Source organism: Pelophylax lessonae (assembly GCF_965119305.1).
Source record: "Pelophylax lessonae genome assembly, chromosome: 6".
NCBI classification, from domain to species: domain Eukaryota; kingdom Metazoa; phylum Chordata; class Amphibia; order Anura; family Ranidae; genus Pelophylax; species Pelophylax lessonae.
The window spans coordinates 235,690,377-235,703,976 of NC_138773.1; the positions used below are offsets into that span (position 1 = coordinate 235,690,377).

Here is a 13,600-nt window from a genome sequence, read left to right on the forward strand (position 1 = left end):
TCTATGCAATCCTGTACATCCATGTACCTCCCCTATATATTATTCTGTACATCCATGACCTCTCCCATATTCATACATGTACCTCTGTAGTTAGCGAAGGTAGAGGACTGCAGAGTGTATGACAGTGGGTAATTAGTGGGGAGGCCAGGGGGGTGGGGTCTGAAGGGGACGACAGAGGGGGGGGGGGAGGTTGGCAGGGTCCGAGCAGGAGACTGGGGAGGTCGGCGGAGTCCGAGCAGGAGACTGGGGAGGTCGGCGGGGTCCGAGCAGGAGACTGGGGAGGTCGGCGGGGTCCGAGCAGGAGACTGGGGAGGTCTGCGGGGTCCGAGCAGGAGACTGGGGAGGGGTTTGAGGAGGAGGCGGACGTATGAGGAGGTGAGAGGTCGTCTGAATAGGGGAAATGGGAGGTCTGAGGAAGTGGGGGCCTGAGGAATAGAAAGGTAGAAAGTGAAGGTGTGGGGCTGAGTTGCCCCCCTCTTTTCCCTTGTGCTTACAGACCACACTGTGAAGCATCTTCTTCCTCCCTCCAACCATGTGACAAGGTGTTAGAGGAAGAACGGTAGCCTGCCTTTACTGTACAGCGGCGCTATGCTAAGACTGAATGACTGAGTCTCAACACCTGCTCTCTATTTCCACATGCAGGCTGGAGAGAAAACCTAATCCTCTCTCCAGCTGCAGCCATCAGTCGCTACTCTACAATCACTCCTGTCAATGGACAGCGGGATAGCAGCCACATTGCCAGTATGCCTCCCCACCATGGCGCCAGTGCCTGCTTGTTCCCACCACCACAAGCCTGCTCTCAGCCCTCAAAAGGAGCAAATCGTGATATCACTCCACAGGGCTTCCAGACAGTGGCTGTGGGTGGCGGCATCCAAAACTATAATCATAGAATCTGCAAATGCAGCAGGCTGCGGCTACCGCTGCTGCCTTCATGTAAGATGGAAAAAAAGTCCTGAAGCTCCAGATGCCTAGAAACAATACTTTACTCACCTGGGGCTCAGGGAAATGTTGGATGTTGATTTATTTTATGTAATCTATTTGTTATTTGTGCAGTGTGTCAGGGCACAGTGGGCGCCCCCCCCCCCCCTTTTTCTCTGGGCCTGAGTGCAACGCACACCCTGCGATATGCCATTGACCTTGTGTGTTATTTAGCAAAGAAAACAAAAACTGGAACAAAAAGCTGAGCAGTTGCCCACAGGGACCACTCAGGTGTCATCATCAACTCTCTTGCAAAACAGCTTGGCATGTTAAAGTTTAGGCTCAAGCAGAAGGATAAAGTTAGTTCACAGCCAAGTAAGCACCATATCCTCTGATGTATGCCATGTTCACATTAAAGTTGTTATGCCGTTAAGTTTTTGAGAATTTGTATTAAATACTGTATGTAGAACACTCATCTTAAAGCCGGATATCAGATTAGCATGCTTCACTGTAAATATAGGACATTTAACTTTATAGAGAGTCAGGATTTTTCAAGACTTGCGTCTTTCAGTTAACGCCACAAAGTATGCAGCAGATGCCAAGAAATCCTGGAATTTTAAGCTATAACAAAGGTCTATTTGTCAGGCAAAAAAAAACATGCATGCATGCACGCACATTAGTTGCATGTTTACCTGACAGTTTAAAGGAGAACTACAACCAACATATCGAACCCTAAACTTACAGAAGTCAGTGTTCCATTTGTATTTGCTGGTATACAAGGGGTTTACTGCTGAACAAAGTGACATACATTATTTCTTATTTTGTTGTCCAAAATTCACAGAAGCAGGCCACTGCCCAATACAGACTAACAGTACCTTCCGCTACCAACCTAAAGATTTTTTTCTTCCAATCAGTGCATTTAAAGGTTGGGTTCAAACTTTGTGCGAACACAACTCACAGCAGGGGTCCCTGTTCTCCGTTTCAGGGACAAATCAGGCCTGAATTTTTGTCTGAATTCAGACCTAAAAAAGAGCCAAAGATGCACAGGACCCCTGTGCAATCCGCTCCGCAGCCACCACGGAGATGTGTGAAGCGGCTCCATCTCCTGTCATGCTAATTGGATGCGGGGAAACCCGCATCCAATTCGCACTAGTGTGAACCCAGCCTAAACGTGGGGAAAAAAAGCAGGCATAGATGAACAGCTTTTAATTTTGTATATATTGAACTGCATTATTGTGTTTTACCTGGAATTCCTTCTAAAAACAGAGATATAACTAGGTAAGCATATGAACATGAAAAAAGGGATATACAAGCTAAATGGAAAAAAAAAACGGTCTTACTTGTTAAGGCAAAATTGGGATTCTCCACCTCCAGACGCTGCATCTGTGCATTTAAAAACACTTTAATATCGATCCCATGGGCGAAGGAGGAGTTGTTGAAAAACCTTGGTGGTATTTTAGAAGCAATGTCAGGCTCATCTCTACCAAATCCTAGATTATAAAGAATTTCCTCAGGGTCTTCTTCATACAGGTCTAACAACTCTGATACACTGAAAAAAAAAATGAATTAAAAACATATTTTACATATCTCCTCACACCAGGGTCTTTACAATCAAGTTCTTAAAGGGGATACCATGTGTTTATTTAGCCAACTTTCTTTGAGTATACCCCTCCATCAACATTAACGTTTTAGCTGTTATATTTTTTATTGAATTCTCAGCATCTCATGTTTTTCATCCTATAAAGATACTTTCAATGTGTACTTGTGGGTATCGGGCACTGTACCCAAGGCTGATCCCTTCTGCTTGTACTCCTGGGTACAGCTTAAAAGCATCAACTACCAGTGGATACACATTCACACTGATCGATGTGTATTTTATAAACTTTGTGGTACTGCCACTTGTGTCACTATTTAAAGCTGAAGTTATTTTTTTTTTATATTAAAAACACAGCCCAGAACAGTACATGCAATGAATGAAAAGTGTCTCGTGTGCTGAGGTCTGCTATGCTATCTTTATTCCCCGCAGCTGTGATCTTTCGGTGCTGCTGGGAATAATCAGAGTGGCACTTTTCTAAAGTGCTCACTAGGCCGACCTTTCCACCCCCTGCTCCATTCATAAAAGCCATACTACTGGTTTCTACAAAGAGAGGAGGCGGCAGACCTTTCATTCATGCACCCATCCCCCAGTCACAGAGCACTTTTTACTGTGGGACTGTAGGAAAGGATAGTATGGCTTCTATGAATGGAGCAGAGGGGGTGGAAAGGGTGGCCATAGTATGCACTTTTGGCAAGTGCCCGTCAAAGCTGCAGCTGCTTATATTAACATTGTAGCACCATAAGATTACAGCTGCGGGGGTGTCCAAGAGCAGAGGAATCAAACTTTCAACTTACCACAGCAGCCACCAGCACATTGAACACATTTCACTCGTAGGTGCTGTTCCTGGTTCTGTTTTGAACTCATTAAACTTCAGTTCCCGCTTTAGTGGTTCCCTTACACATTGGGGGGGATCCACTAACACTGGAGAGTGCAAAATCGGGTGCAGCTCTGCAGAGAAACCAATCAGCTTCCAGGTTTTATTGTCAAAGCCTAATTGAACAAGCTAAAGTTAGAAGCGGATTGGCTACCATGCACAGCTGCACCAGATTTTGCACTCTCCAGTTTTAGTAAATCAACTCCATTGTGTCAATGTTCGTTATTTGTAAATATGGGTCTTACCTGGGTTGATTTAAAGAGGAAGTTAACCCTCCTCTGACACTTTTACCTTAATATAGGCTTACCTATAGGTACTGTAAATATCTCCTAAACATGCACCGTATTTAGATAAATATTTACCTTACATGCAGCCAGTGACGTCACTGGCGCATGCGCTCTGAAGGAACGGCCGCTGGTGCCGTTTCTTCAGAGCCCCGTGCTGTGACCGTTGGCTCCCGCGGGAGTGACGTCACCGCGGCTCCGGCCAATCAGATGGCCGGAATGCCGCGATCCAGGAAGACGGGCGACTGGACATGTCGCCCGTCATACAGGTGAGCGGGTGGCACGGCGGGGGCTCGTTCTTAGGTATTTCATAATGAGCTAGTATGTGATGCATACTAGCTTATTATGGGTTTCTCTTTCGGGTTGCAGCAAAAAAAAAAAAAAAACATTTTTTATGGATTTACAACCTCTTTAAAGTAGGTTTATAAGTAACGTTATAACCTTTGTTATACTTAAACCTTGGGGAAGCGACTCTTGCACAAAGTAAACATAACATTCTATTGTCTTTCTAGATGGTGTCCCTTTGACTACATGCAAACTGTACTAGAAGGCATCCTAAGTTGGCAGTACATATCCTTGACATGTGGATGGTCTTCTCCAGCACACCACAGGAGACCTGAACCTCAGGCAAACTGTTGGCAAATACCAACTTCTAATTTATAAGTCAAATCTCAGCCATGTAGTCCTTAGGCCTCATGCACACTGGACGTTTTTACAGCTGCTGTTAGCAGCGTCAGACGTTTTTTTTTGCAGCTGCAGAACGCCCATCCATGTTATTCTATGGCCTCATGCACACATAGAGCTTTTAGGAGCTCCAAGTGGCATGGGCGTTTTACAGCTCCAAAAAAAAACCCAGGAACTGTGGGTTCAGGAGCTCCAGCGTCAAGCTGCAAAAAACGTCTGACGCTGCTAAAGGCTCCATAAGGCTCCATAACGTTGCTTAACGTGCGTTAAGCCACGTTATACGTTTTTTTTCTTCCATTCAAAATCAATGGTTCCCTATGGGAGCCTATTGATTTGAATGGAAGTCACACCGCAGGTCGGATCGGGGTGATCCGACTTGCGGTGCGACCTGCACTGTGAGAATCTTGAGGGGGAACTCCACGCCAAAATGGGGAAAAAAACGGCGTGGGGTTCCCCCCCAGGTTCCAAACCAGGCCCTTCGGATCTGGTATGGAATTTGAGGGTAGCCCCGCGCCGAAAAAGCGGCGTGGGGTCCCCCCCAAAATCCATACCAGACCCTTATCCGAGCATGCAGTCCGGCATGCCAGGAAAGGGGAGGGGACGAGCGAGCGGCCCCACCCCCCCTGGATCATACCAGGCCACACGCCCTCAACATGGGGGGGGTGTGGGTGCTTTGGGGCAGGGGGGGCTCTGCACCCCGCACCTCAAAGCACCTTGCCCCCATGTTGATGAGGACAAGGGCCTCATCCCCACAACCCTGGCCGGTGGTTGTGGGGGTCTGCGGGCAGAGGGCTCATCGGAATCTGGAAGCCCCCTTTAACAAGGGGGCCCCCGATCCCGGACCCCCTCCCTATGTGAATGGGTATGGGGTACACTGTACCCCTACTCATTCACCCCATAAAATGCAGTGTATGGAAATAACGACAGGAGACGTTTTGGAAAATTTATTAAAAAATCTTCATCCGGCTCTTGTCCTCTCCGGGGGTCTTCTCCTCTCCGAGGGTCTTCTGCTCTTTTGCTGTCCGCCCTTCTTGTCTTCTCCTCTCCGGGGTCTTCTGCTGTCCGCCCTTCTTGTCTTCTCCTCTCCGGGGGTCTTCTGCTGTCTTCTCCTCTCCGGGGGTCTTCTGCTGTCCGCCCTTCTGCTGTCCAATCTTCTTGTCTTCTCCTCTCCGGTCTTCTGCTCTTTTGCTGTCGGCTGTCCTTCTTCCTCCGGTCCTCCTCCTCCGACGTCTTCAGCGATTATGCCGGCCTCTGGTCTCTGCAGCTTATTATATAGCCATTAGGGGCGTGGTCGCCAGATGACGTCATCGGGAGACCACGCCCCCTTGTGTCACAGATGACGTCATCTGTGACACAAGGGGGCGTGGTCTCCCGATGACGTCATCTGGCGACCACGCCCCTAATGGCTATATAATAAGCTGCAGAGACCAGAGGCCGGCATAATCGCTGAAGACGTCGGAGGAGGAGGACCGGAGGAAGAAGGACAGCCGACAGCAAAAGAGCAGAAGACCGGAGAGGAGAAGACAAGAAGATTGGACAGCAGAAGGGCGGACAGCAGAAGACCCCCGGAGAGGAGAAGACAGCAGAAGACCCCCGGAGAGGAGAAGACAAGAAGGGCGGACAGCAAAAGAGCAGAAGACAGCAGAAGACCCCGGAGAGGAGAAGACAAGAAGGGCGGACAGCAAAAGAGCAGAAGACCCTCGGAGAGGAGAAGACCCCCGGAGAGGGCAAGAGCCGGATGAAGATTTTTAATAAATTTTCCAAAACGTCTCCTGTCGTTATTTCCATACACTGCATTTTATGGGGTGAATGAGTAGGGGTACAGTGTACCCCATACCCATTCACATAGGGAGGGGGTCCGGGATCGGGGGCCCCCTTGCTGAAGGGGGCTTCCAGATTCCAATGAGCCCCCTGCCCGCAGACCCCCACAACCACCGGCCAGGGTTGTGGGGATGAGGCCCTTGTCCTCATCAACATGGGGGCAAGGTGCTTTGAGGTGCGGGGTGCAGAGCCCCCCCTGCCCCAAAGCACCCACACCCCCCCCATGTTGAGGGCGTGTGGCCTGGTATGATCCAGGGGGGGTGGGGCCGCTCGCTCGTCCCCTCCCCTTTCCTGGCATGCCGGACTGCATGCTCGGATAAGGGTCTGGTATGGATTTTGGGGGGGACCCCACACCGTTTTTTCGGCGCGGGGCTACCCTCAAATTCCATACCAGATCCGAAGGGCCTGGTTTGGAACCTGGGGGGGAACCCCACGCCGTTTTTTTCCCCATTTTGGCGTGGAGTTCCCCCTCAAGATTCTCACAGTGCAGGTCGCACCACAAGTCGGATCACCCTGATCCGACCTGCGGTGTGACTTCCATTCAAATCAATAGGCTCCCATAGGGAACCATTGATTTTGAATGGAGGCAGAAAAAAACGCTGCTAACAGCTACTGTGGCCAAACGTGCAATAACGCTAGTAGAAAAAGCTACTGAAAGCACGTTTTTACAGCTGCTGTTTCCCGGCGTTATGTAAACAGCTTTGGAGCACGTTTTTATGACGCCCTGTGTGCATGGAGCCTTAATGTAGTACAGATGCTCCAGAGAAGCTCTGCTTGATCTTGCAGTGTTTTCACAGTTTCCTGTTGTGTATTTCAGCAAAACCAATCCTGAGGCCTAAACAAAACCTGTGTGGAAAGCAAGTTGCCATTGCTGTCATCCTCTTCTGAAAAGGTTAGTTGCCTAGCTATCATTCTAAATTGAACGACTAACACTGATTTGAAACAGGAATGGAAATTAAACATGCAGCCAGTTAAGCCAAAATTGCTGTTTCAGATCACTGGCACATAAAGAACTGAATTAAAAAAAAAAAAAAAGAAAAATGACAAACATCCAGACCACTATCATTTTCAGAAGGTTGACTGCAATATCAGCACAGGTTTCCATTTCTTACAATGCAGGGCTATCGCATTTGTTACATGTAGTATCACAGTTTCACAGACTGCTCAAAGTTTTGAACCAGTTCTGCCTCTCCAAGCATCAATGATCCGATCACATGGCTAGAAAATGTCTAATTGTTTCTATGTTACAGGACAAAAAAGCAAAAAACTACAAAAATTTTGAAAAGAAAAAAAAAAAAATGCTCTAAACTGATCTTTACTAAAACGGCTCATCTCACAAATCAGCCTTAAGCTGGCCATGCACTATACAATATGATTGCATAATCTCCTTTAGCTCTACCATCAACTATGTAGTATACCTGCCAGACTGGAAACTGAAAGGATGGTTTAGGTTTGTCCCCATATTACACTATTATGTTTTGATAAAGCTAAAGCCTAGTACACATGGGCCGAATGTCGGGCGACATCGGCCAGTTCAATAAAAATCGGTTGACATTCAGGCCTGTTTGTATGGCAACCGGTTTGGCTGGCTTCTGTTGGACGAGCATGCTGGAAAACCAGCAGCCGACTGGCTCCAATCAGTGCTCTCAGCCAATGGCAACGAACGAAAAAAAAAAACAAGTGGTGTATGATTGATGTACAACCAGATGTACAATTAGACTGCATAATGTAAAATCAGCCTAAAGCTAGATACACACATTATGAATAGTTTCTTGTTCAATTTAATTTAACTATGTAGTGTAAGAGCCCACATGATTGCATACAATTTAAAAGTGTTTAGGTTTGACCTCATATTATATGGTTTTGGTAAATGTAAAGGAAAATTGTATAATGTGTAGCCAGCTTTAGGATTACTGACATCAATATATCATAAATCTTTCAGGGAACATAATACTCTTACATAAAGTATGCCAGAAGGAAATGGTATTCATTCAGAAAACAAAATGTTACTTGATCTATTCATACCTGTCAGGTCTGTAAAATTATAAAAATAATGCCAGTACCCTGCAGAAGACTACACCTTCCTCAGGCCTGAGGAAGGAGCGCATGCTCCGAGAACGCGTCGCCGGCGCCCTGACGTCATCACGCTACCGGAAGTGACGACGGATCGGCTTCCGAGTGTCCCCGGGACCAGGAAGAGCAGCCAGCTACCACTTACAGCCTGTCGACCGTCACCGGTCCAGCCATCCTGATCCGACCGGAGTGTTTTCATGAGCTTTTATATTTATCTAACTTGTGATTACCCCTTGTTCCATTGATTTTATGCAATAAATCTCAAGTTACTGCACTCAGAGTGGCGCCTGTGTTTCCTCCCTAGTTGGCTCCAAGCAATCTTCTACTTGTCACTAGAGCTGCCTCAGGAGTGCACCTTGGGATATTTTATGGACTCCCTTTATGGACTCTTTTATATGGACCTTTTTATATATGGACTTATGTATTGTCCTTTAATTCCATTGACAACCATTTGTATTGGTTGTTGTGTTTAGTGACACTTGTGAAGTCCCTGGTGATACTTTCTTTGCCCGTTGTGCGCCAGCTGTTTTTATTTTTACACAGTACACTCGCCTCTCTAGCGGCCCATGTGTCTTTCCTCCCCTCCATCAGACAGTATTTAGCACATCAGACAGTATTTAGCATTCAACACTTCTGAAGTGTCACATGCCCATGTTTTCCCTGCCACATGACATGTTTACATCCTCTGAATCCTGTAATGACTTAGGACTAGGAAGAAGGACCTAGACTCAAAGAGAGACATAAGGACAACCAACACTTCTGAAGTGTTAAATGCCAGAGGCTTACATAGACTGCAGTGCTGGAATGAAGGTGAGGTAGGGTATACATCAGCTGCCAGAGAGGCGAGTATTCTGTGTCTTCCAATTGCGGTGCACTCCCATATTTAAATCTTTAGAGACTTGACACGTTCTCTTTAAAGTGGCTTTCAATGTCTCTAGCTGAATTACAAATATACATTGATGAGAAAACTATTCACTCTCAGATTAATGCTATCTTTGCTCCAATTGCACTTTTTGGTCTGTTGACTGGACAGACTTTGGTCTGTTGTCAGCCCTAAAAAGACTGAGAAAAATAAAGACAACAGCATCAGCACCAAAAAAAGTTCCAGTAAACATAAGTAGTCTTGTGATCCGAAATAAGAACATCTGAGAAAACGTGACAAAACTGCCATTGTTATAAGGGAGTAGCAGCTTCTAACTACCAACACTTCCTGCAGAAGGAGGCTGCACTGGCAAACAGCACAGGAGTGTAAAAATATAAAACAGGAAACAATGTACTAGAATCCAACGTAAGAAGAGAACAGTTATATTTTGGGCACCACAAACGTTGGGAATGAAATTAAAGGATTATGTGTCCTTGCTTTTTGAAGATAATAAAGTACAATATTTACTAAGAGTTGTTTTCTTTGAAGTCTGATCTAATGGAAAAATAAGATGTACATGAAGAGCTGCTGGAATTACTCAGTATATCCAATAACATTTACACATTTTTTTGTCTTGTAATAGGAGAAAAGAGTTACATTTTTTTATTTCTATATACACCTAACTGCAATTAGTACGGAGACCTAAAAAAAGCATTACAAAGATAGTTTTTTTTTTTTTTTGTTTGTTTTTTTTTTAACGTTAAAAAAAAAAAAAACAAAGTCAATATTTTTTTTGCAATTTTAGGGGTTTTTTTCTGTCCCTCATGATGACATTTTTTCCCTCACCTCCTGCTTGGAGACACAAAAAGAAGTCAGGAGAAAATGTCTCAGTTTTAGATAACCCCTTCAGTCCTAGTGATAATGGTCAATGGGAAAAATAGAGAGGGGAAAATTCACCAGCTGAGACACAGCAATAAAAACCTGAATTTCACACTAAACTATAAAAAGGGTCCATTGGTAAACATTAAATTGCACTGCATCTTTGGCATGTGACCAGTTTAGCAAGATGCAGTGCGGATCTAACAAGTTCTTAAAATGTTTGTTGGTGTGTTGTCATTTATATACAAGAACAACTGAGCAATACTTAGGCCAGCCATAAATGATGCAATTTTCTTTCCTTTCCAGCAAGGAAATAAAATCCCTCCGTTCCTCCATCAACACAGTCAGTGATAGGGGAATCCCTCCCGAGGAGTTATTGTGTTCTCCCTGGGGGGTGGCGCAGAAAGCCGCCTCTGCCAAGAGAACACCCAGTGATAATAGCTAGCAACTATAATCACTTGAAATAATTTCATAGATAAAAAGACGTTCTGGTTTTCCCTAAGTTGTTTGATCGATCAACTTGGGTACAAATCAGTCTGCCCATGTATTGTTCGAATCTCAACTGGTCCCTGCTGAACCAGCTGGGATTCAAAATCGTCTATGGGTGGCTTAAGCCATTTATATGTCAACCAGAATTCCCCCTCAGTGAAGACCATTTATGAATAGAAGTTCAAAGTAAACTGGAGCGGACACCTACAGAAAACAATGATTTCTCTTCCTAGTAAAAAATGAATCTCACAGATTGCTACCAGTAAAGGCTCTAGCTTTTATTAATCTGCCTATTTCTTGTGGCTGCACAAAACTAGCATATCACTCAAAAGGCCTAGAGTACCTGCCAAACAAGTGAACCGCCATCTAAACACAACACAATCTGTGTGACATCACAGAGATTTTCTATATACTGTAACATAATGAAGACAACCATCACCATGTGAAGCATAACTCCACTTTCATGAGAAAAAAAAAAAAAAATATATATATTTATATATATATATATAGCATATACAATTGCGACACAAGCCATATGGTTATATCATTTATTAAAATGGCTTTTCCTTTTCAATGCAGGGCTGTCATTTTCTGTAAAATGCAATGCAATATGGCTACCTGGAGGTGTTTTGTATACACACGGTGTATAGAACACCCCTAGGAATGTATTTCTCCAGCTTGTGTGATTGGCTAACTGATTTTCCCAGAAGTCTGAACTAAAATACAAATCAGATTTTGGGCATCCTCTGCAAGAAACCTTTCAGGTTTGGTGAGATACTTCCAAAGGGTTAATCGTGTCTAAAAGAATGCAAAACCTTCCACTTTCCTCATTAGAACCCTGCAAGTGCGGCAGCTGATCACTAATGAAAAAGTTACTCCCAGACCCAAGCAGAATTTCTTCAGAAAAAAAAAAAAAAGAATCTGCAACAAAATGTGGTGAAACAAATATGGAGTTATTCTTTAAATTGAAAAATGTAAATGCTGTGATTTTTTAATTTAAAAAATGCACTGCTGGCAAAAAAAAGCTCACATCTGACCTCAGTGAGATGGTTTTAGCTGTTATGGCAGAAAACAAGTAGGTGGAGACATAAGAAGTCCACAGGCAATAGAAACCATTGTCCTATGTAAAAATGAAAATGTAACTCCCCCCCCCCACCCCCATTATCTGGGTGACATATAAAATATAAAGAACAAAAGCAAAAATACCTGGATACAGTTGCACTGCTTTTCCCAGAACCTGTAGAGTTCATGCTTCTCCCTTTCTGATGAAACTGAAGTCTACGGTCTTTTGCCAGCATTCCACTGCTTTAAAAAGAAAGTTATTATAAGCATGCACAATTATCGCGATTGATTTATCAGTAAGTCAATCAGGAATAGGGGAGGGCTGGAGTATACCACATAATGTGCTACTTACAATGGGTGCTCCATTGGCAAGTTTCTTTCATGGAGATGATTTGCTGTAAAACAATGAAGAGAGAAAAGAAATTAGTCATACTTCTTGGTTACTATAGATACATGCAATTTCATTTTTAACTGGCAAGGGTTCAGATCACAGAATACTTTCTAAAGTGCCCAGCCTGTCAGATCTGTAGGTACATGCCATGTATAAAAGTATTTTACAGACCTGTAACAATTAAACAGCAGCTGCCTCATTCACAGGACACGACTCAAATCCTCAAAAGCTAGCTTTTGTTTCAAAAAATAAATCCTGTAATTGATTTCACAAATATCAGATTCCTTTTACAGGAGAATATGTAGCATGCATGCACTAATCTACTCTTGACAGCTGATAACTCCTACGTGTCAATACACGTGTGGCCCTGCAAATCTTAATCTCGCTCATTTCAAAACCACATATGGACATTTTTCAAAGAGCTCAAAAAACATTTTGCAAATTTCTTATGGAAAGGTGTGTGAAACAAAAGAACAACTGGGTATAAGGGATGCCAAGATCAACTATAAACCATACAGTACTGTATTACTTTTCATATTACAGTAAAACCTTGGATTGCAAGCATAATTAGTTCTGGAAACATGCTTGTAATCCAAAGCACTCGTATATCAAAGCAAATTTCCCCATAGGAAATAATGGAAACTCAGATGATTCGTTCCACAAGTCCTTCAGTTTATAGTCTATATACAAAGATTATAGCAATGTGTAACCATAAAATGTCCATCCACAATATGCAGCCTTCCCAAGGGGATTAGAAGCAAAATCTAGCAGAGCTACAGAGTATAAAAGAGAAGAGAGGCGTCTCTAAGTGTAGCAATATGATTACATTTAAAGAGGTTGTAAACTCGTATAATTTTTTTTTTTTTTTTTTTTACACCCTGCAAAAGAAAGACATAATGAGCTAGTATGCATCGCATATTAGCTCATTATGCAATACTTACCTCAGAACGAGCCCCCGCCGTGCCGCTCACTCACCTCTATGACGGGCGACATGTCTAGTCGCCCGTCTTCCGGGATCGCGGCATCCGGCCATCTGATTGGCCGGAGCCGCGGTGACGTCACTCCCGCGCACGCGCGCGGGAGCCGACAGTCATGGCACGGGGCTCTGAAGGAACGGCACGATCGGCCGTTCCTTCAGAGCGCATGCGCCAGTGAAGTCACTGGCGACATGTAAGGTAAATGTCTCCTAAACGGTACATGTTTAGGAGATATTTACAGTACCTATAGGTAAGCCTTATCATAGGCTTGCCTATAGGTACAAGTTGTAGAGGAGGGTTTACTTCCTCTTTAATGAAGGTTCAACATTTAGCAACTCACATGGTTGATGATTAAAAGAGGCACATCTAAGTATGCAGACATCCGGGGTAAAGCTGTCCACATAGACCATCTTCTGAACCACCGACTCTCACCACTGTCAGTCTGCAATCCTGACCGGGAAGAATAGCCTGCAGTAGAGTGATCTGAAAGTGAGGCTTTGAATCACTCGTGGAGCGCAGCGGGGAAGGGATGATGAAGATGGCTGTGCAGAGGACGGTCTATGTGGACAGCTTTACCCCAGATGCCTGCATTCTTAGATGTGCCTGTTTTAATCATCAACCATGTGAGTTGCTAAATATTGAACCTTCATTAAATGTAACCATATTGCTACACTTTAGAGGCTCCTCTC

The 13,600-nt window shown here is 44.4% G+C and overlaps 1 protein-coding gene across 2 annotated transcripts in view; it reads right to left on the reverse strand.

Moving 5' to 3' along the window:
* The window catches only part of ITPRID2 (ITPR interacting domain containing 2), a 198,400-nt gene that overhangs the window by 97,002 nt on the left and 87,798 nt on the right, over positions 1 to 13,600 (reverse strand). For both annotated transcript variants that reach the window (XM_082260381.1, XM_082260382.1), the window contains exons 5-7: positions 11,896 to 11,938; positions 11,688 to 11,786; positions 2,259 to 2,467 (exon numbers count right to left, since the gene is read on the reverse strand). In XM_082260381.1, coding sequence (XP_082116507.1) covers positions 2,259 to 2,467; positions 11,688 to 11,786; positions 11,896 to 11,938 — 351 coding nt within the window. The remainder of the gene's footprint in view (positions 1 to 2,258; positions 2,468 to 11,687; positions 11,787 to 11,895; positions 11,939 to 13,600) is intronic.